Source organism: Hippoglossus hippoglossus, chromosome 13 (genome assembly GCF_009819705.1).
Source record: "Hippoglossus hippoglossus isolate fHipHip1 chromosome 13, fHipHip1.pri, whole genome shotgun sequence".
Classification (NCBI taxonomy): domain Eukaryota; kingdom Metazoa; phylum Chordata; class Actinopteri; order Pleuronectiformes; family Pleuronectidae; genus Hippoglossus; species Hippoglossus hippoglossus.
The window spans coordinates 409,052-424,294 of record NC_047163.1 but is presented as its reverse complement, the minus strand read 5'-3'; the positions used below and the strand labels follow the sequence as shown (position 1 = coordinate 424,294).

At 43.8% G+C, this 15,243-nt stretch overlaps 1 protein-coding gene across 1 annotated transcript; it reads right to left on the bottom strand.

Moving 5' to 3' along the window:
- Nucleotides 1-1,246: 1,246 nt before the first annotated feature.
- Nucleotides 1,247-13,547, bottom strand: abcg1 (ATP-binding cassette, sub-family G (WHITE), member 1). Its single transcript, XM_034603606.1, has 16 exons — nucleotides 13,469-13,547; nucleotides 11,332-11,578; nucleotides 8,149-8,266; nucleotides 7,779-7,911; nucleotides 7,517-7,567; nucleotides 6,531-6,676; nucleotides 4,756-4,879; nucleotides 4,492-4,606; nucleotides 4,262-4,407; nucleotides 3,309-3,410; nucleotides 3,055-3,223; nucleotides 2,871-2,971; nucleotides 2,106-2,264; nucleotides 1,908-2,026; nucleotides 1,340-1,670; nucleotides 1,247-1,272 (listed from the first exon to the last, which is right to left on the bottom strand). The coding sequence occupies exons 1-15, from the start codon at nucleotides 13,529-13,531 to the stop codon at nucleotides 1,442-1,444; spliced, it is 2,022 nt and encodes a 673-aa protein (XP_034459497.1). The 5' UTR covers nucleotides 13,532-13,547; the 3' UTR covers nucleotides 1,247-1,272; nucleotides 1,340-1,441.
- Between the last annotated feature and the right edge of the window lie 1,696 nt (nucleotides 13,548-15,243).

Sequence of the window (15,243 nt, the reverse complement as noted above, 5' to 3'; positions counted from 1 at the left end):
TTATATACAGTCACTGATCATCTTTATATACAGTCACTGATGGTCTTTATATACAGTCACTGATCATCTTTATATACAGTCACTGATCCTCTTTATATACAGTCACTGATGGTCTTTATATACAGTCACTGATGGTATTTATATACAGTCACTGATCATCTTTATATACAGTCACTGATGGTCTTTATATACAGTCACTGATCATCTTTATATACAGTCACTGATCATCTTTATATACAGTCACTGATGGTCTTTATATACAGTCACTGATCATCTTTATATACAGTCACTGATGGTCTTTATATACAGTCACTGATCCTCTTTATATACAGTCACTGATCCTCTTTATATACAGTCACTGATGGTCTTTATATACAGTCACTGATCGTCTTTATATACAGTCACTGATCATCTTTATATACAGTCACTGATGGTCTTTATATACAGTCACTGATCCTCTTTATATACAGTCACTGATGGTCTTTATATACAGTCACTGATCATCTTTATATACAGTCACTGATCCTCTTTATATACAGTCACTGATCCTCTTTATATACAGTCACTGATCCTCTTTATATACAGTCACTGATCATCTTTATATACAGTCACTGATCATCTTTATATACAGTCACTGATCCTCTTTATATACAGTCACTGATCATCTTTATATACAGTCACTGATCATCTTTATATACAGTCATTGATGGTCTTCATATAAAGTCACTGATCCTCTTTATATACAGTCACTGATCATCTTTATATACAGTCACTGATCCTCTTTATATACAGTCACTGATCATCTTTATATACAGTCACTGATCCTCTTTATATACAGTCACTGATCCTCTTTATATACAGTCACTGATCCTCTTTATATACAGTCAGTGATGGTCTTTATATACAGTCACTGATCCTCTTTATATACAGTCACTGATCCTCTTTATATACAGTCACTGATCATCTTTATATACAGTCACTGATCATTTTTATATACAGTCACTGATCCTCTTTATATACAGTCACTGATGATAAAATCACAATAATATAACAAATCATAATAAAAGTCTTAGTTCAATCAATTGTTTGTCTCTTTATTTATAAACAGCGTCAGATACAGTTTTTATTGGTCGGTTTGACCTTTGACCCCAACAATCAGCTAAAGTTACATAAACGTCGAGGTTCAGACTTTAAATCGTACAGATGTCGAGTCTGTGCTTGGTCCTTCAGGCCGAGTGAAACCAGGAGACCAGCTCCTGATCAGGACCTGAACCCTGTCCTGTAACACCTTCAGCTCAACCAAATCCACGTCTGACATCTCAAATCCTCTCCTCTTCATCTCGATTTTAAAGCCAAAGTAGATTCTGTGTTTGTATGGCTACACGCTAACTGTGGCCTAAAGCTCAGATCTTCCACTGTGACTCTTCATCGTGTTCCTTGTCTACCTCTCAGCGCTGATCTTGTACCGCAGGACGAAATAAGCCATGAGCCTCAAGGAGAAGAAGAAGATGGCGAGCACGATGAAGTCCAGGTAGAGTTTGGCGTCCAGCATGTCCAGCTCCTTCAGGATGGCCTCGGACTTCTGGAAGTGGCATGTTTCGTCTTTCTCGCAGTGAAGATCTTCTCGATCCAGACCGTAGATGGACAAGATGACGCCCTCAAAACCATATCTGAAAAACAAGGCAGGATCAGGAGATTCAGTCAAAACATGGAGATGATCACCATAAGTCTCTTTTAGACTCATTGAACCAGCAAAGGGGCCCTGGACCCGGGCCCCAGGACCTGACCCAGAATCACTGGGGTGAAACACAACACCAGTTATAAATCTGCCCAGGATCCATCAGCTTCCTTTTTAAGAATGATGACATAATGACCAGAATGTTTTATGATTAGACAGCACCCCCCACCTGACATAGGAAATGTAGGACATCCACTGCAGGTACCAGGGGATGGTGTCGAAACTGACAAAGAACCCAGAGAACAGCAGGACCGGGATCGCCGTGACTGGACCCACAAATGTCGCCACCTGCAGGACACAAACAGACCTGAGTGAAGTCAGCAGGTGAAGAGTGTGAGGTCACAGAGGGGAACTCAGGTGAAGTGACCTGCAGGGAGGTGGAGGCGGCTCCGATCAGCAGACCCAGACTCTGAGCCACCAGTGAGGTCAGGACCCCGAGAGACAGGAAGAGGAAGAAGCGTCCGGAATCCGGAGGCTGAGCCGTCATCCAGTACACAATGCTGCAGTACACCAGCGGGAAGACCACCTGTAGCGCAGAGGACACCGAGAACTGGACGTTAGCTCTCGATCGGGTTTAGGATCACAGGGTTATCATTTTCATTGCAACTATATATATATCTCTTCAGTATCTTGCCCTAGGACACTTCCGCATGCAGAAGGGGAAGACTGAGGCGTGAACCCCCCACCTTCTGGTTGGAGGACGAACACTCAGCCATAGCCGCAGTTCAGTGATGGGGTTGAGGTCAGGGCTCTGTGGGGCCAGTCCAGCTCGTCTTTTACACACCAGGCGCCTCAGCACTCGCTGAACTCGCTCTGTAACTTTACGTGATCTGTCATCTCGTGGTTCCTGAACGCTTCCACTTTTCAATAATACCACTCACAGTTGATTGTAGAATATCTACGAGGGAAGAAACTTCACTAGCTCAACTGTTGGTGGCGTCATATTACAGAACCACTCTTTAGAATGACCCATTCACTCACAAACGTTTGTAAAGGCAGACTGTATGATATGTGCTTGCTTTTGTACACCTGAATTCAATGATGAAGAGGTCTGTCCCCATACTTATGTCTATATATATATAGATTTAACGATATATCTATATACCAACCAACCAACCTTTGTCTTATTTACCTGGAAGGGGACGTCTGCCATGGTTTTAGCCAGGTAATACGCCTTCAGACTGTACCAGTAGTTCAGGTGTTCCCTCAGAAATACTCCCATCTCCAGAGGAACTGAACAGAGAAGGTGACGACATCATCTCACAACAGAAAGAGGTTGTTCAGCAGAGGGTGAGAACGAGAGGGAGGAGACTCACATGTGAGAACTGTGGGCATCAGAGCTGCAAACATCAGGAACAACATGGAGAAGAACAGGAACCCAGAGTTACTCAGAACCTTCTTGGCCTCGTTACCGATTCCCAGATACAAAAGACCAATCAGAACGCCGATCCCAATGTGAGACGAGATCCTCAGGTGAGTCAGCACCTGTTCCACCAATGAGAACACTCTTACTCACAGGTGTGGCTGCAGTCATCTTACCTGACCAGCAGGTGTTGCTGTTCACACTCACTGAGTCTCTGAGGATGCTGAGGAAAGTTCTCCTGAACAGAATGGAGAACTGGGTCATACAGCTGGCTGAGAAACTGTGACAACCTTCAGACGAAGAATTCTCCTGAGAAACAAGTTTTTTAATAATGTTGAGTCGACAACTTGCTTCTGCAAATCCACTTACAAAGTCATCTAGAGACATATTACATGCAACTGAACCCAGAGGACATGAGGACATGAGGACATGAGGACTCAAACTGTTTTCAGACGTGAGCTCTGTAAAATATCGTCCTGACATGTTGTGTAGTTGGTGTTTGTGAAGCAGCAGCAGCAGGTTGTCGGGTCCGACTCGTTCAAACAGGAACATGTGGGGAACATCCAGGCGAGGGGCGGAGCCTGTAGAGCAGCAGGAGGCCGGACATGACGTATAAACTCTGCTGTGGAAAGATCAGTGTTGTTGTTTACAGCTCATCCACACCGGCGTCGGCCCTCATCACCAGAAGATCTGGAACCTCCTCGTGTTTCCAAGTGGACGTCTTCGTCTTCTACGTGTACGGCTCCTCTTCTTCATCCTGAGATGTTTGTGTTCTTCCAGTTTCACGTCCGTCACGCGTTAGAAACCTCATCAACACGTCCACTCGTTCACTGGGAAGCTTCAGGACATTGTCCTGCTGTGTCCTCACATGGACTCACGAGGACATGTTACACACAGACTTCAGTTCATGTCTGAAAACAGCTTTATTCTGAAGGTTCTAACTGAGGGTTTGTTTACAGTCTGATTTATAGAAACAATTGATTCTGAAAACGTGGTCAACATTTATCCAGTGGTCAGATTTCTGCAGAATAGAGCATTGTTATTATATAATGCCACATTTACATACCTGAACATACATTTCAGGAAATTTTTCAAAATAAAAGTCTTCGATGTCGTTGATGAAGTGGAGAGGTTGTTGTTGGGGTGTGTTTGTTTCGTACCTCCTCTGCGCGCTGCCACAGGAATGGGTGGAGGTTGGTTTCTCCGTTCAGCTCCATCTGATAATTCTTCTCACACTTCCTGTCGTGAGCCGCCTTTACCAGCCGCACCATCTGATCCCCGTACTCCCCGGACGCCACCTCCATCACTGAGAGACCAAGGAGCCACGTGAGGGTTTGTGTGTTTGTAATTGTGTGTGTGTGTGTGCACGTTAATTTGAGGGGTTTCTTACCGAAGTCAGCAGGGTTGTGGTAGGTGGGACAGTTGAGTCCGAGGTCTCTGAGGTACGGAACCAGACTGGATACGTTTCCTCTGTAGATACACTGACCCTGACTGAGGACGTACAACTGAAATCACACACACACACACACATTAATTAATAACCTAATAAACTGATTTATCAGTTTTTATTGATCTTTAAAAAACGTTCTGACCCTGGACGTCAGACAGTTTGTGTTTTGCTGTGTAACAAGTTGCTGCGTCTTGGTTCAGTTACCTTGTCGAAGAGCTCGAACAGTTTGGCGCTGGGTTGGTGGATGGTGCAGATGATGGTTCGTCCTCCCTGAGCCAGAGCTTTGAGCAGAGACACCACCTGGAAACAGGACGAGCTGTCCAAACCACTGAGACAGAGACAGACAGGTCGTTTTAATCGGGCCAAAGTGTGGGCCGCGGCCCCCTGGTGGGCCGTGAAGCCACTGCAGGTGGGCCGTGAGAGGTCATCAGAAAATGCATAAATAAAAAAGTTTCAGATTTGTAAGTAAGCATTAAATTACAACGAAACATTTATGATTGATTTAAAAAACTAAAATGATCACAGGTAATGAAACACAGCCATGAGATTTAAATTCCATTTTATTTAAATTCCATTCTTATTTTATCTGACCTATAGAGCAGGTGTCATTGTTTTGCTGACCGTCACATTAACACCTGAACGCATCATTAGCGGGGGGGAATCAGAGGTGAGGGAGAACTTTGAGATGTGCTGGGTCGAGCAAGATGGAGCAGAGGCTGTCAGGGCGAAGAGGAATCAGAAAATCGAACTGAATCATTCAAATCAAAAAAGAGGACTCAAGTGAGTAGCTGTCGCTGGGATTCACGAGTGCTGGCTCACAGGACCACCCGAAGCCGGTGTGTGTGCTACGCTCTGAGATGCCAGCTAACGAGGCCCTGAACCCATGTAAACTGCGCCGCCATTTACAAACTAAACATGGACAATATTTATCCAAGGCGCGAGACTCTTTTGAAAATAAACTGAGAGAGTATCTGAGCCAGCTACGCGGCAGCATCCTCCCTCTCATTAGGTGAGTTACAGGTAACTTTATGCGATGTGTGATTCAATATCCAGTATATCGAGATAAACTGCTTGAGGTCTCAGGCAGAGGAAATCCAGTGTTAATGTCAGTTTATGGACATGTGAGAGCGGGGGGGCCTTTAACGTCTCATGTATATTTGGTTACGCCGCAGATGTGTTTTTCTTCTTCCTGATATTATTGTTGTGAAATGTAATGTGTAAGTTCTCTGTTATACGAACAGCAACAAATTATGTTTAACAATCCACTATTTGCACTTATTGTTTTACATTTGTTGCTTTGGAAGGATTATTGTGAACATTTTTTGGACTTTTGAGACTTTTGAGACTTTTGGTTTGTCCCGTTATTGGATCTGCACTGCATATGCATATCTAGTCCTGTGTGTGGATCACATAGTTGTGATTAAAAGTGTGGGTGGGCCGCACAAATTTGTCAGTTTTCAAATTGGGCCGCGGCATTCTTAAGTTTGGGAATGGCTGTTGTAGACAACATGATTCTGAAGAATGCACCTGGATCAAGTCCGGATGAACAAGTGTCTAACTTTGTCCAAAAAAAAAATGAGAAGAAAAAAAACTGATGAAACGCTCAACAGTTTAACAAAGAACTAGAGAAACATCACTGATCAGACCAGACCAGAACCCATCTATCATCTAAACCACCAACAACCATTAACACCTGTGGTTCATTTATAGTCTCCAGTTCACTTAAACCCACTTTAATGGGTTTGGACTGTGGAGAAAACCCACGCACACACGGGGAGAACATTTGAACTCCACACAGACTGACCCCAGCCAAACCAGGATTGGTGCCCTGTGTGAGGCGACCGTACTAATCACCCGACTCTGCCGCACAAGACCAGAATTAAAAGCTAAAACTTTAGACTAGGACCAGAATTAGGACCCAGAATAAAGTCCACCACGGGGGCCAGCGAGAGCCACCTCTTGACCCTCAGCGCTCGGACCTGGTGGGTTCGTCGAAGAACATGACCGGAGGGTTATTGACGAGCTCCAGAGCGATGGCCAGTCTCTTCCTCTGACCCCCCGACAGGTGAGACGTCCTGGTTTTAGCACAGTCCAGTAAGCCCAGAGCCATCAGGATCTCCTGGACCTAAACACAGAAACCAGAGGCCTCATTTATCAAACGTAGGATTTATACTAAAGTGCACATGTGCACAAAGGCCGAAAGTAGCGTACGCAAAAAACGATTCAGATTTATAAAACCATGATCACGCACACCTGAAGGCCACGTTCCCTTTAAAGATCACAGCCAACCTGGACACATGTGAGCGTGGATCAAAGTCCGCCCTCTACACGCCCACATTCAACTCCCCTCATGAATATTAGATTCAGTTCAACACAAGATCACAGATCTATAGAATCTATATGATGAGTCATCATCATGGGACAGGAAACCACCACAGTCACTAAACACTCGTTTCCTCCTCATCCTTCTATCACACAGTACTTATGTATTTACAGTAATCAGATTACTTCACACATCACTGGATCCTAAACTCCATTCTGGGACATTATGTGGAAATAGAAGTTTGAAGGTGAACACAGTTTATTTATTTTTGTAAAGTGTAATAAAAGATATTATTAAAAACTATTAATCACTCGCTTCTGTAACTTATTTACTTATTGTTATTTTATGTTGTTTTACTGTCATTTGCTTTAAGTTGCTTCTGTATTTTTACAGTTGAAGGTTCTTAGAACTTAGAACCGTTATGTTCATGTTGAAGTGGATCAAAAATCTGCTTCAGTTCAACTCCTCACGTCTGCACAGGTTAAAGTTATGTTCAACATATTCGTCTATGATAGTTTGGTTTGGTGTACACACTAAATAGGGTCTGAAAGATGTGTACGTTATGAATGAGGCTCCAGAACTTCTGTTTCACCTCTGAGATCATCATTCACACCAGGAATTAGCCAGGGGTCTAAAACTTACCATCTCTCTGCGAGCCTCCAGCTTCTCCTGCAGCTTCAGGTTCGCTGAAACCTGAAAAACAAGAGGACGTCACTCTGGTTCAGGACTAAGGTTCAAAACTGTGGTTCAGGACTAAGGTCTTGGACTAAGGTTTGGGACAAAGGTTGAGGACTAAGGTTCAGGACTTTGGTACATGACTCTGGTTCTGGACTCTGACTCTGGATCACTACAACAGGGTCTAAGAGTCTAAGAGAACTTGGTTCTACAGAGTGTCTGGTGGTACCATCATGGCCTCCTGCACAGTGAGGTGAGGCAGCAGCATGTCGTCCTGCATGATGTAACAGGAAACCTTCCTGAAGGAGCGCAGGTCTCTGCTCTGACCGTTGATCAGGATCGTCCCCTTCATCCCTGTCTCCCTATTCAAAACACAGCAGAATATTGATACTAGACCAGATGATACAGAACCAGATCGCTGATACAGAACCAGATCAATGATACTGGACCGGATCACTGAAACTGGACCAGATCGCTGATACAGAACCGGATCATGTGATCACTGATTCCTACCAGTGATCTTATTCAGTTTTTCTTCCATTTTATTTATTTCTCGTCCTTTTTGGTTTCAGGTGAGACTTGGAGTCACATGACCTCACCTGTACCCAGCCAGGATATTCATGAGCGTGGACTTTCCGGCTCCTGAGGGCCCCATGATGGCCACCAGGTCCCCGCTGGTGAATTTCCCAGAAATCCCTTTGAGCAGAGTCTTGTAACCTGAGACAGGAAAGAAACAAAGAGTGAGAAGGTTCCCAGACTGAGAGGACGAGCCTTTGTCCTCACATCCACCAATCAGGTTTCACTTCACACACGAACACTGAAAAATATTCTGTATACAAGCTGGAGAATATCGATCATTTATTATTCATATTAGTTGTATAAATGGGGTTACCATGGAAACCAAAGAGGAGGATGAAAATAACCTGCTGATGAAGATTCAACGCTGTTTAATGAGATTATCAGATTAAATCCAGTGACCGACAGTAACCTACACTGTAACACAGAGTGTAGATACAGATCCGAAAACTGAAGCCAAACCATCGGGATCGCCCCCTATAGGTCATAAACCTCCCCATGTTAGCAGATGGGACAGAAACCAAACCAAAAAATCAAAGTAGACGTTAAATAAATGTTGAAAGATGTTTCTGTCACTTCTGGTTGAGAGCGTGTGTGGGCGGGACCTCGATACCACACCTCCACTCCTCCATCACTGCTGCTCAGACTCTGACTGTGAATGACGTCATCAACACAAGATGGCAGCACATCTACATAATGTGGTTTCCAGGTGGTCATCTCAACCCTCAGTATTGACTGTCAGGTGACCTGTTCTGTAACCAAACAGAGATTAGAGACAGTGACCTGCAGTGACCTCTTCAACCTTGAGCCACATGTGCACTCCAGGAACACCCACAATGCATCAGGAGGGAGAACCCGATGTGTGAGCAGGTGTGAAGTGTTCTCAGTGAAACTGTTTAATCTGAGGAACAAAGAGTTTCAGGCTCAGAGGAACCTGATCTGTTCACAGCGTCTCATTAACTCACTAACCCTGACGTGCACGTAGTGCACAGTGTGGTTGTGCACCAGTAGCGTGCACGGATTAACGGGTTCATCTGACCATTATTGACCTTTATCGTCAGGGATTTTTCTAACTGTGTGTTTGTTTTTCATTTTATACTTTTTACATTATCCTGTCTTTTTAACATTTCACTGTAATGTCTTTATGTTTGTTTTTTTATTGTTGCAAATGTTTCAGATCTATGACAGCGTTTCTGTTTGAATATTTTTTATTATTTGGAATATTTTATTATTGTTGTTATTTTTCATAGTATTCATTATTTTAATTGTTCGTGTTTCAATTCATTTGATTGTTTTTTGCTGTGATGTCACAGATGACATCATCACGTCACCTCTGTGAGAGCGTTGATCTGAAGGCGTTGATGATTGGTCAGATCAGATTTCATTGACTGAACTTTTTGTTCTTGGTCTTTTCTTTGTCTCTTTTGTTGTGAAAAGCTGAAACAGGATACGAGGTTTTCTGTTCACATCAGTGTTCGACTTCATCTGAAGACAAATCCCTTTTTAAGGTGGTTTACATCACATCTGTTTCATAAACTTTGGGTTTATTTGTCTCATCATATATCCAGCAGCCGGCTGCACTGACAAACTTTGTATAAATATCTAATCATGTAAATGTGCAAATGCTAAACAGCAGTTTGTTTCTGTTTGGGTTTATTTTCTGTCGACGGTGACAAACTGAGCTGCTTCAAATCTGACCTGCAGCTATTAACAGCATGAGAGAGATTAACAGATTACATCAGATAATCCACACACACGCACACGCACGCACACGCACGCGCACGCACACGCACACGCACGCACACACACGCATGCGGGGGGGGGGGGTCTCAGGGGTAAACAGAGTGGCAGCCAAAGTGAGTCCTTCTTCAGACGTAATAAAACAACAGAAAAACACTGGGGCGGCGTATAGCTCACCTGGTAGAGCTGCTGCCCCATTAAGGCCTCACCCGTAGCGGTACAGGTTTGAGTCCGACCCGCGGCCCTGTGCTGTATGTCTTCCTCCACTCTCTGTCTGTCCCCCTTCACAGCTTACTCTCTGTCCTCTCCAAATAAAATACCTCCATTCTGCTCCTGTGGTGTCATCAAGTGTCCACAAGTCCAGACGTTCATATTCAACTAGAAACGACCTCATTTACACCAAGCCTAAATGTCTCTGATAAACCGGAAAACTGCACAAACTCTCTCCCAAGGGCGCGCGTGTTCATTTGGCCACGTCCACTAGCATCACCACCCATCGGCATAGTGGTGAGTAGATAACGAGTGAATGATCATTTTTGGGTGAACTATTCCTTTGAGACCTGTTCCTTTACGTACGTACGCCACTTCTCACGCAAACTTTTTTTGTAAAAACAAACTTGATGGGAAAATTTGCGCATTTCCATGCAAACTCTGACTCATGCGTACGAACGTTTTGGAGACGGGAAAGTGGCGACGCAGACGTGAGGAGGTGAACTGAAGCAGATTATTGATCCACTTCATCATTTACATTAATACCAACGGCTTTAGTTTTTTTTACCTTTTAATTGCAAAATATATAAAACAATTTACAGCAAATTACATTCAGATTCCATTAAACAGCGGAGTCATTAAAAGCTTTTAATAATATCTTGTAACACTGTGAGTGTATCATCAACTCGCTGCAGTGAGCCGTCAGGCGCACGGAGCACTCACTAAAAATATAGAAAAACTATTCACTTTCCTAATAATATCCCAGAGTGGAGATGAGGATCCACTGATGTGAGGTAATCAGTCCGATTACTCTTAATAAATAAATATGTATCAGTGTATTTTCTTTATTAGTGACATCACTGCTGTCCCATAAAATGTCTCTTCACCTCCACTTCACTAACAAACACCTCATGTCAGTGTCAGAAGGTTTCACTTCCTCTTCTCATTGCTGGAAGCCCATTGGTCAGCAGCATAATTTAATATTCATGACGTGCTTTGCATTGACCATTTATGGTTGAAAGTGGGCGGAGTAAGAGGCAGATCCACGTACGAACGTTTCCAGGTGGACTGTGTTTAATAAAGTGAACATTGCGTTCAGGTGTGCGTGCGCACGGTTTATAAATCTGAATGTTCTTTTGCGTACGCCCTTTGTGGCTTCTGTGCGCACGTAGAGTTTTAGTATAAATCCCACGCACTGTTTTATAAATGAGACCCTGTTCCTCTAAGAACTACGTGTTCAGATTCTTGTGCAGTACCTTTCTTCCTCCACCAGGGTCCCTCTCTGACGGAGTAGGAGACGTCTCTGAATTCGATGTTGACCGCCGGTCTCCGTGGTAACGAGGAGAACCTCTGGGCCTCCGTCAGGTTGTTGTCCACCTTCTTCAGGTGTCGCTGCAGCAGCGGCGTCTGACATCCCCCCAACGGTCGCTTAGTGACCACCTCGTCCAAACAGACGCACACGGTCCTGGGGTCCAGCATCAGGTCCGGGGGCCCGTTAGTGTTCTGAGGGCCACAGAGGAACCTTTACACACGCATAGAACCTTTACACACGCATAGAACCTTTACACACGCATAGAACCTTTACACACGCATAGAACCTTTACACACGCATAGAACCTTTACACACACACAGAACCTTTTCACACACATAGAACCTTTTCACACACATAGAACCTTTTCACACATAGAACCTTTTCACACACATAGAACCTTTTCACACACATAGAACCTTTTCACACATAGAACCTTTTCACACACAGAACCTTTTCACACACAGAACCTTTTCACACATAGAACCTTTTCACACACATAGAACCTTTTCACACACATAGAACCTTTTCACACACAGAACCTTTTCACACACATAGAACCTTTTCACACACAGAACCTTTTCACACACAGAACCTTTTCACACATAGAACCTTTTCACACACATAGAACCTTTTCACACATAGAACCTTTTCACACAGAACCTTTTCACACACATAGAACCTTTTCACACACAGAACCTTTTCACACGCATAGAACCTTTTCACACACATAGAACCTTTTCACACGCATAGAACCTTTTCACACACATAGAACCTTTTCACACGCATAGAACCTTTTCACATAGAACCTTTTCACACACAGAACCTTTTCACACACATAGAACCTTTTCACATAGAACCTTTTCACACACAGAACCTTTTCACACACATAGAACCTTTTCACACACATAGAACCTTTTCACACGCATAGAACCTTTTCACACACATAGAACCTTTTCACACGCATATAACCTTTTCACACACATAGAACCTTTTCACACACAGAACCTTTTCACACGCATATAACCTTTTCACACACATAGAACCTTTTCACACACATAGAACCTTTTCACACACAGAACCTTTTCACACACAGAACCTTTTCACACACATAGAACCTTTTCACACACAGAACCTTTTCACACACATAGAACCTTTTCACACACATAGAACCTTTTCACACACATAGAACCTTTTCACACACACAGAACCTTTACACACGCATAGAACCTTTTCACACACACTCAGCTCCTGCTCTTTCAAAATAAAAGCAGCTGAATGAACTGATCAGAACCTGTTTGAACTCAGTGATGAACAGAAAACTGTGATACTGAAGGTTCTAGAGGAGGTTCTGTGGTTTAGGTTCGAGAAAGGGAATGTATAATGCCAATGAGTGTCCTCACAACTATAGAGAGACGTGCATGTGTGTGTGCTGATAATCTGCTGCAGGAGGTAACTGACGGACAAACAGGATTTATACAAACACACACACACACACACACACACACACACACACACACTGCTGACATTCATCTTCATCATCATCATCATCGTCAAGTCACTGTGTGTCAGTCTGTGTGTGTGTCAGTGTCAGTCAGTGTGTGCGTGTGTGTGTGTCAGTGTGTGTGTGTGTCAGTCAGTGTGTGTCAGTCAGTGTCAGTGTGTGCGTGTGCGTGTGCGTGTGTGTGTGTCAGTGTCAGTCAGTGTGTGTCAGTGTGGATGTGTGTGTGTGTGTCTGTGTCAGTCAGTGTCAGTGTGTGTCAGTGTGTGCGTGTGCGTGTGCGTGTGTGTGTGTGTGTGTGTGTCAGTGTCAGTGTCAGTCAGTGTGTGTCAGTGTGGATGTGTGTCTGTGTCAGTCAGTGTGTGTCAGTGTGTGTCAGTGTGTGCGTGTGCGTGTGTGTGTCAGTGTCAGTCAGTGTGTGTCAGTGTGGATGTGTGTGTGTGTGTGTCTGTGTCAGTCAGTGTCAGTGTGTGTCAGTGTGTGCGTGTGTGTGTGTGTGTGTGTCAGTGTCAGTGTCAGTCAGTGTGTGTCAGTGTGTGTGTGTGTCTGTGTCAGTCAGTGTGTGTCAGTGTGTGTACTCACCATGATGATGGCGTTGGTCACACTGGGGTTGTGAAGGGACCAGGCAGTCATCAGACAGGCCATGGTCGAGAGACATCCACATTCTGACTCTCTCTCTCTCTCTCTCTCTGATCTGTCCTGGAGACACACCCCAGCCCTGACTGCTGACCCCGCCCACCCAGTGTCTAGCAGTGACTCAGGTGTGTTTACACTGTAAAACATGACTCAGCAGAAGTAAAGTGACCAGAGGGTTGGACTGGTTTTAAAATCACATGTGATCATCTGTGGTTCACACCTCTGACCTCTACAGCTTCAGCAGGTGTCTGTTCTGAACCTGCAGCTGGAACCAGAGTCCTCAGAACCTGAAGTGAAGACCTGGACTCAGTCCTTTAGAACCTGAAGTGAAGACCTGGACTCTGTCCTTTAGAACCTGAAGTGAAGACCTGGACTCAGTCCTTTAGAACCTGAAGTGAAGACCTGGACTCAGTCCTTTAGAACCTGAAGTGAAGACCTGGACTCTGTCCTTTAGAACCTGAAGTGAAGACCTGGACTCTGTCCTTTAGAACCTGAAGTGAAGACCTGGACTCTGTCCTTTAGAACCTGAAGTGAAGGGGACAATAAAAGCAGCTTCCTAACTTCAGCAGAGAAACTGTTTATGAAAGAAGAAAATACTGTTGTAAGTTTTTATGTTACTTCCTGATGCTTAAAGCTTCCTCTGTATAAAACATGTTTACTGTTGTTATGTTTTGAACTTGTCACTGTTTGAATCTTCTGTTGTAAATAAAGTTGATTTAAACAGAACAGAGTGGAGTCAGGTTCTAACGTCTTCTTCTCTTCTTCACGTTTCCGTCAGTCGAATAGATTTTTCATTTAAAGCTGCAGTCAAACTGAGACTAGAACAGTTAATTAGCATTAAAGGAACCGCCCTAAACTGGTTTAAATCATATTTTTCAGATCGATTCCAATTCGTGCAAATTAATGAGTCATCTGTGCGCACCAAAGTTAACCACGGTGTTCCACAGGGCTCTGTGCTCGGCCCAATTTTATTAACCTTATATAAGCTTCCACTAGGAAACATTATCAGGACACACTCGTACATTTCCACTGCTATGCGGATGACACCCAGTTATACTTGTTAATAAAACCTGAACAAAGTAATCAAATAACTAAACTCCAAGCACGTCTCAAGGACATAAAAACCTGGATGACCCGCAATTTTCTCTTATTAAACTCAGATAAGACAGAGGTTCTAATACTTAAACACCTTAGAGACACATTATCTAATGATGAAGCTGCACTAGACGACATCGTCTTTGCTTCCAGTGAAACATCAGGAACTTGGGAGTGATCTTCGATCCTGATTTATCCTTTAATTCACACTTAAAACTAATTTCTAGGACCGCCTTCTTCCACTTGCGTAATATCTCCAAAATCAGACATGTCCTTTCTCAAAAAGATGCAGAAAAACTAGTCCAGGCCTTTGTTCCATCCAGACTGGATTATTGTAATTCCTTATTATCAGGCTCCAGCAGGAAGTCGTTAAAGACTCTGCAGCTTGTCCTAAATGCTGCAGCACGTGTCCTGAAGAGAACCAGGAACAGAGAGCACATGTCTCCTGTGTTAGCTTCGCTACACTGGCTTCCGGTTAAATCTAGAATAGAATTTAAAATTCTCCTCCTCACCTTCAAGGCCCTTAACAATATGGCACCATTATACCTTAAGGAGCTGTTAGTACCTTATCAACCCACTAGAGCACTGCGCTCCCAGAATTCAGGCTGTCGTCCCTAAAGTCTCTA

What these genes read in the sequence shown, in the direction of transcription:
- abcg1 (XM_034603606.1), bottom strand. Translation starts at nt 13,531, where the DNA reads ATGGCCTGTCTGATGACTGCCTGGTCCCTTCACAACCCCAGTGTGACC. An exon ending in TGACCAACGCCATCATCATG is followed by an intron (nt 11,579 to 13,468) that starts GTGAGTACACAC and finishes TGTGGCCCTCAG; the next exon opens with AACACTAACGGGCCCCCGGA. An exon ending in ACCCTGGTGGAGGAAGAAAG is followed by an intron (nt 8,267 to 11,331) that starts GTACTGCACAAG and finishes TTCCTGTCTCAG; the next exon opens with GTTACAAGACTCTGCTCAAA.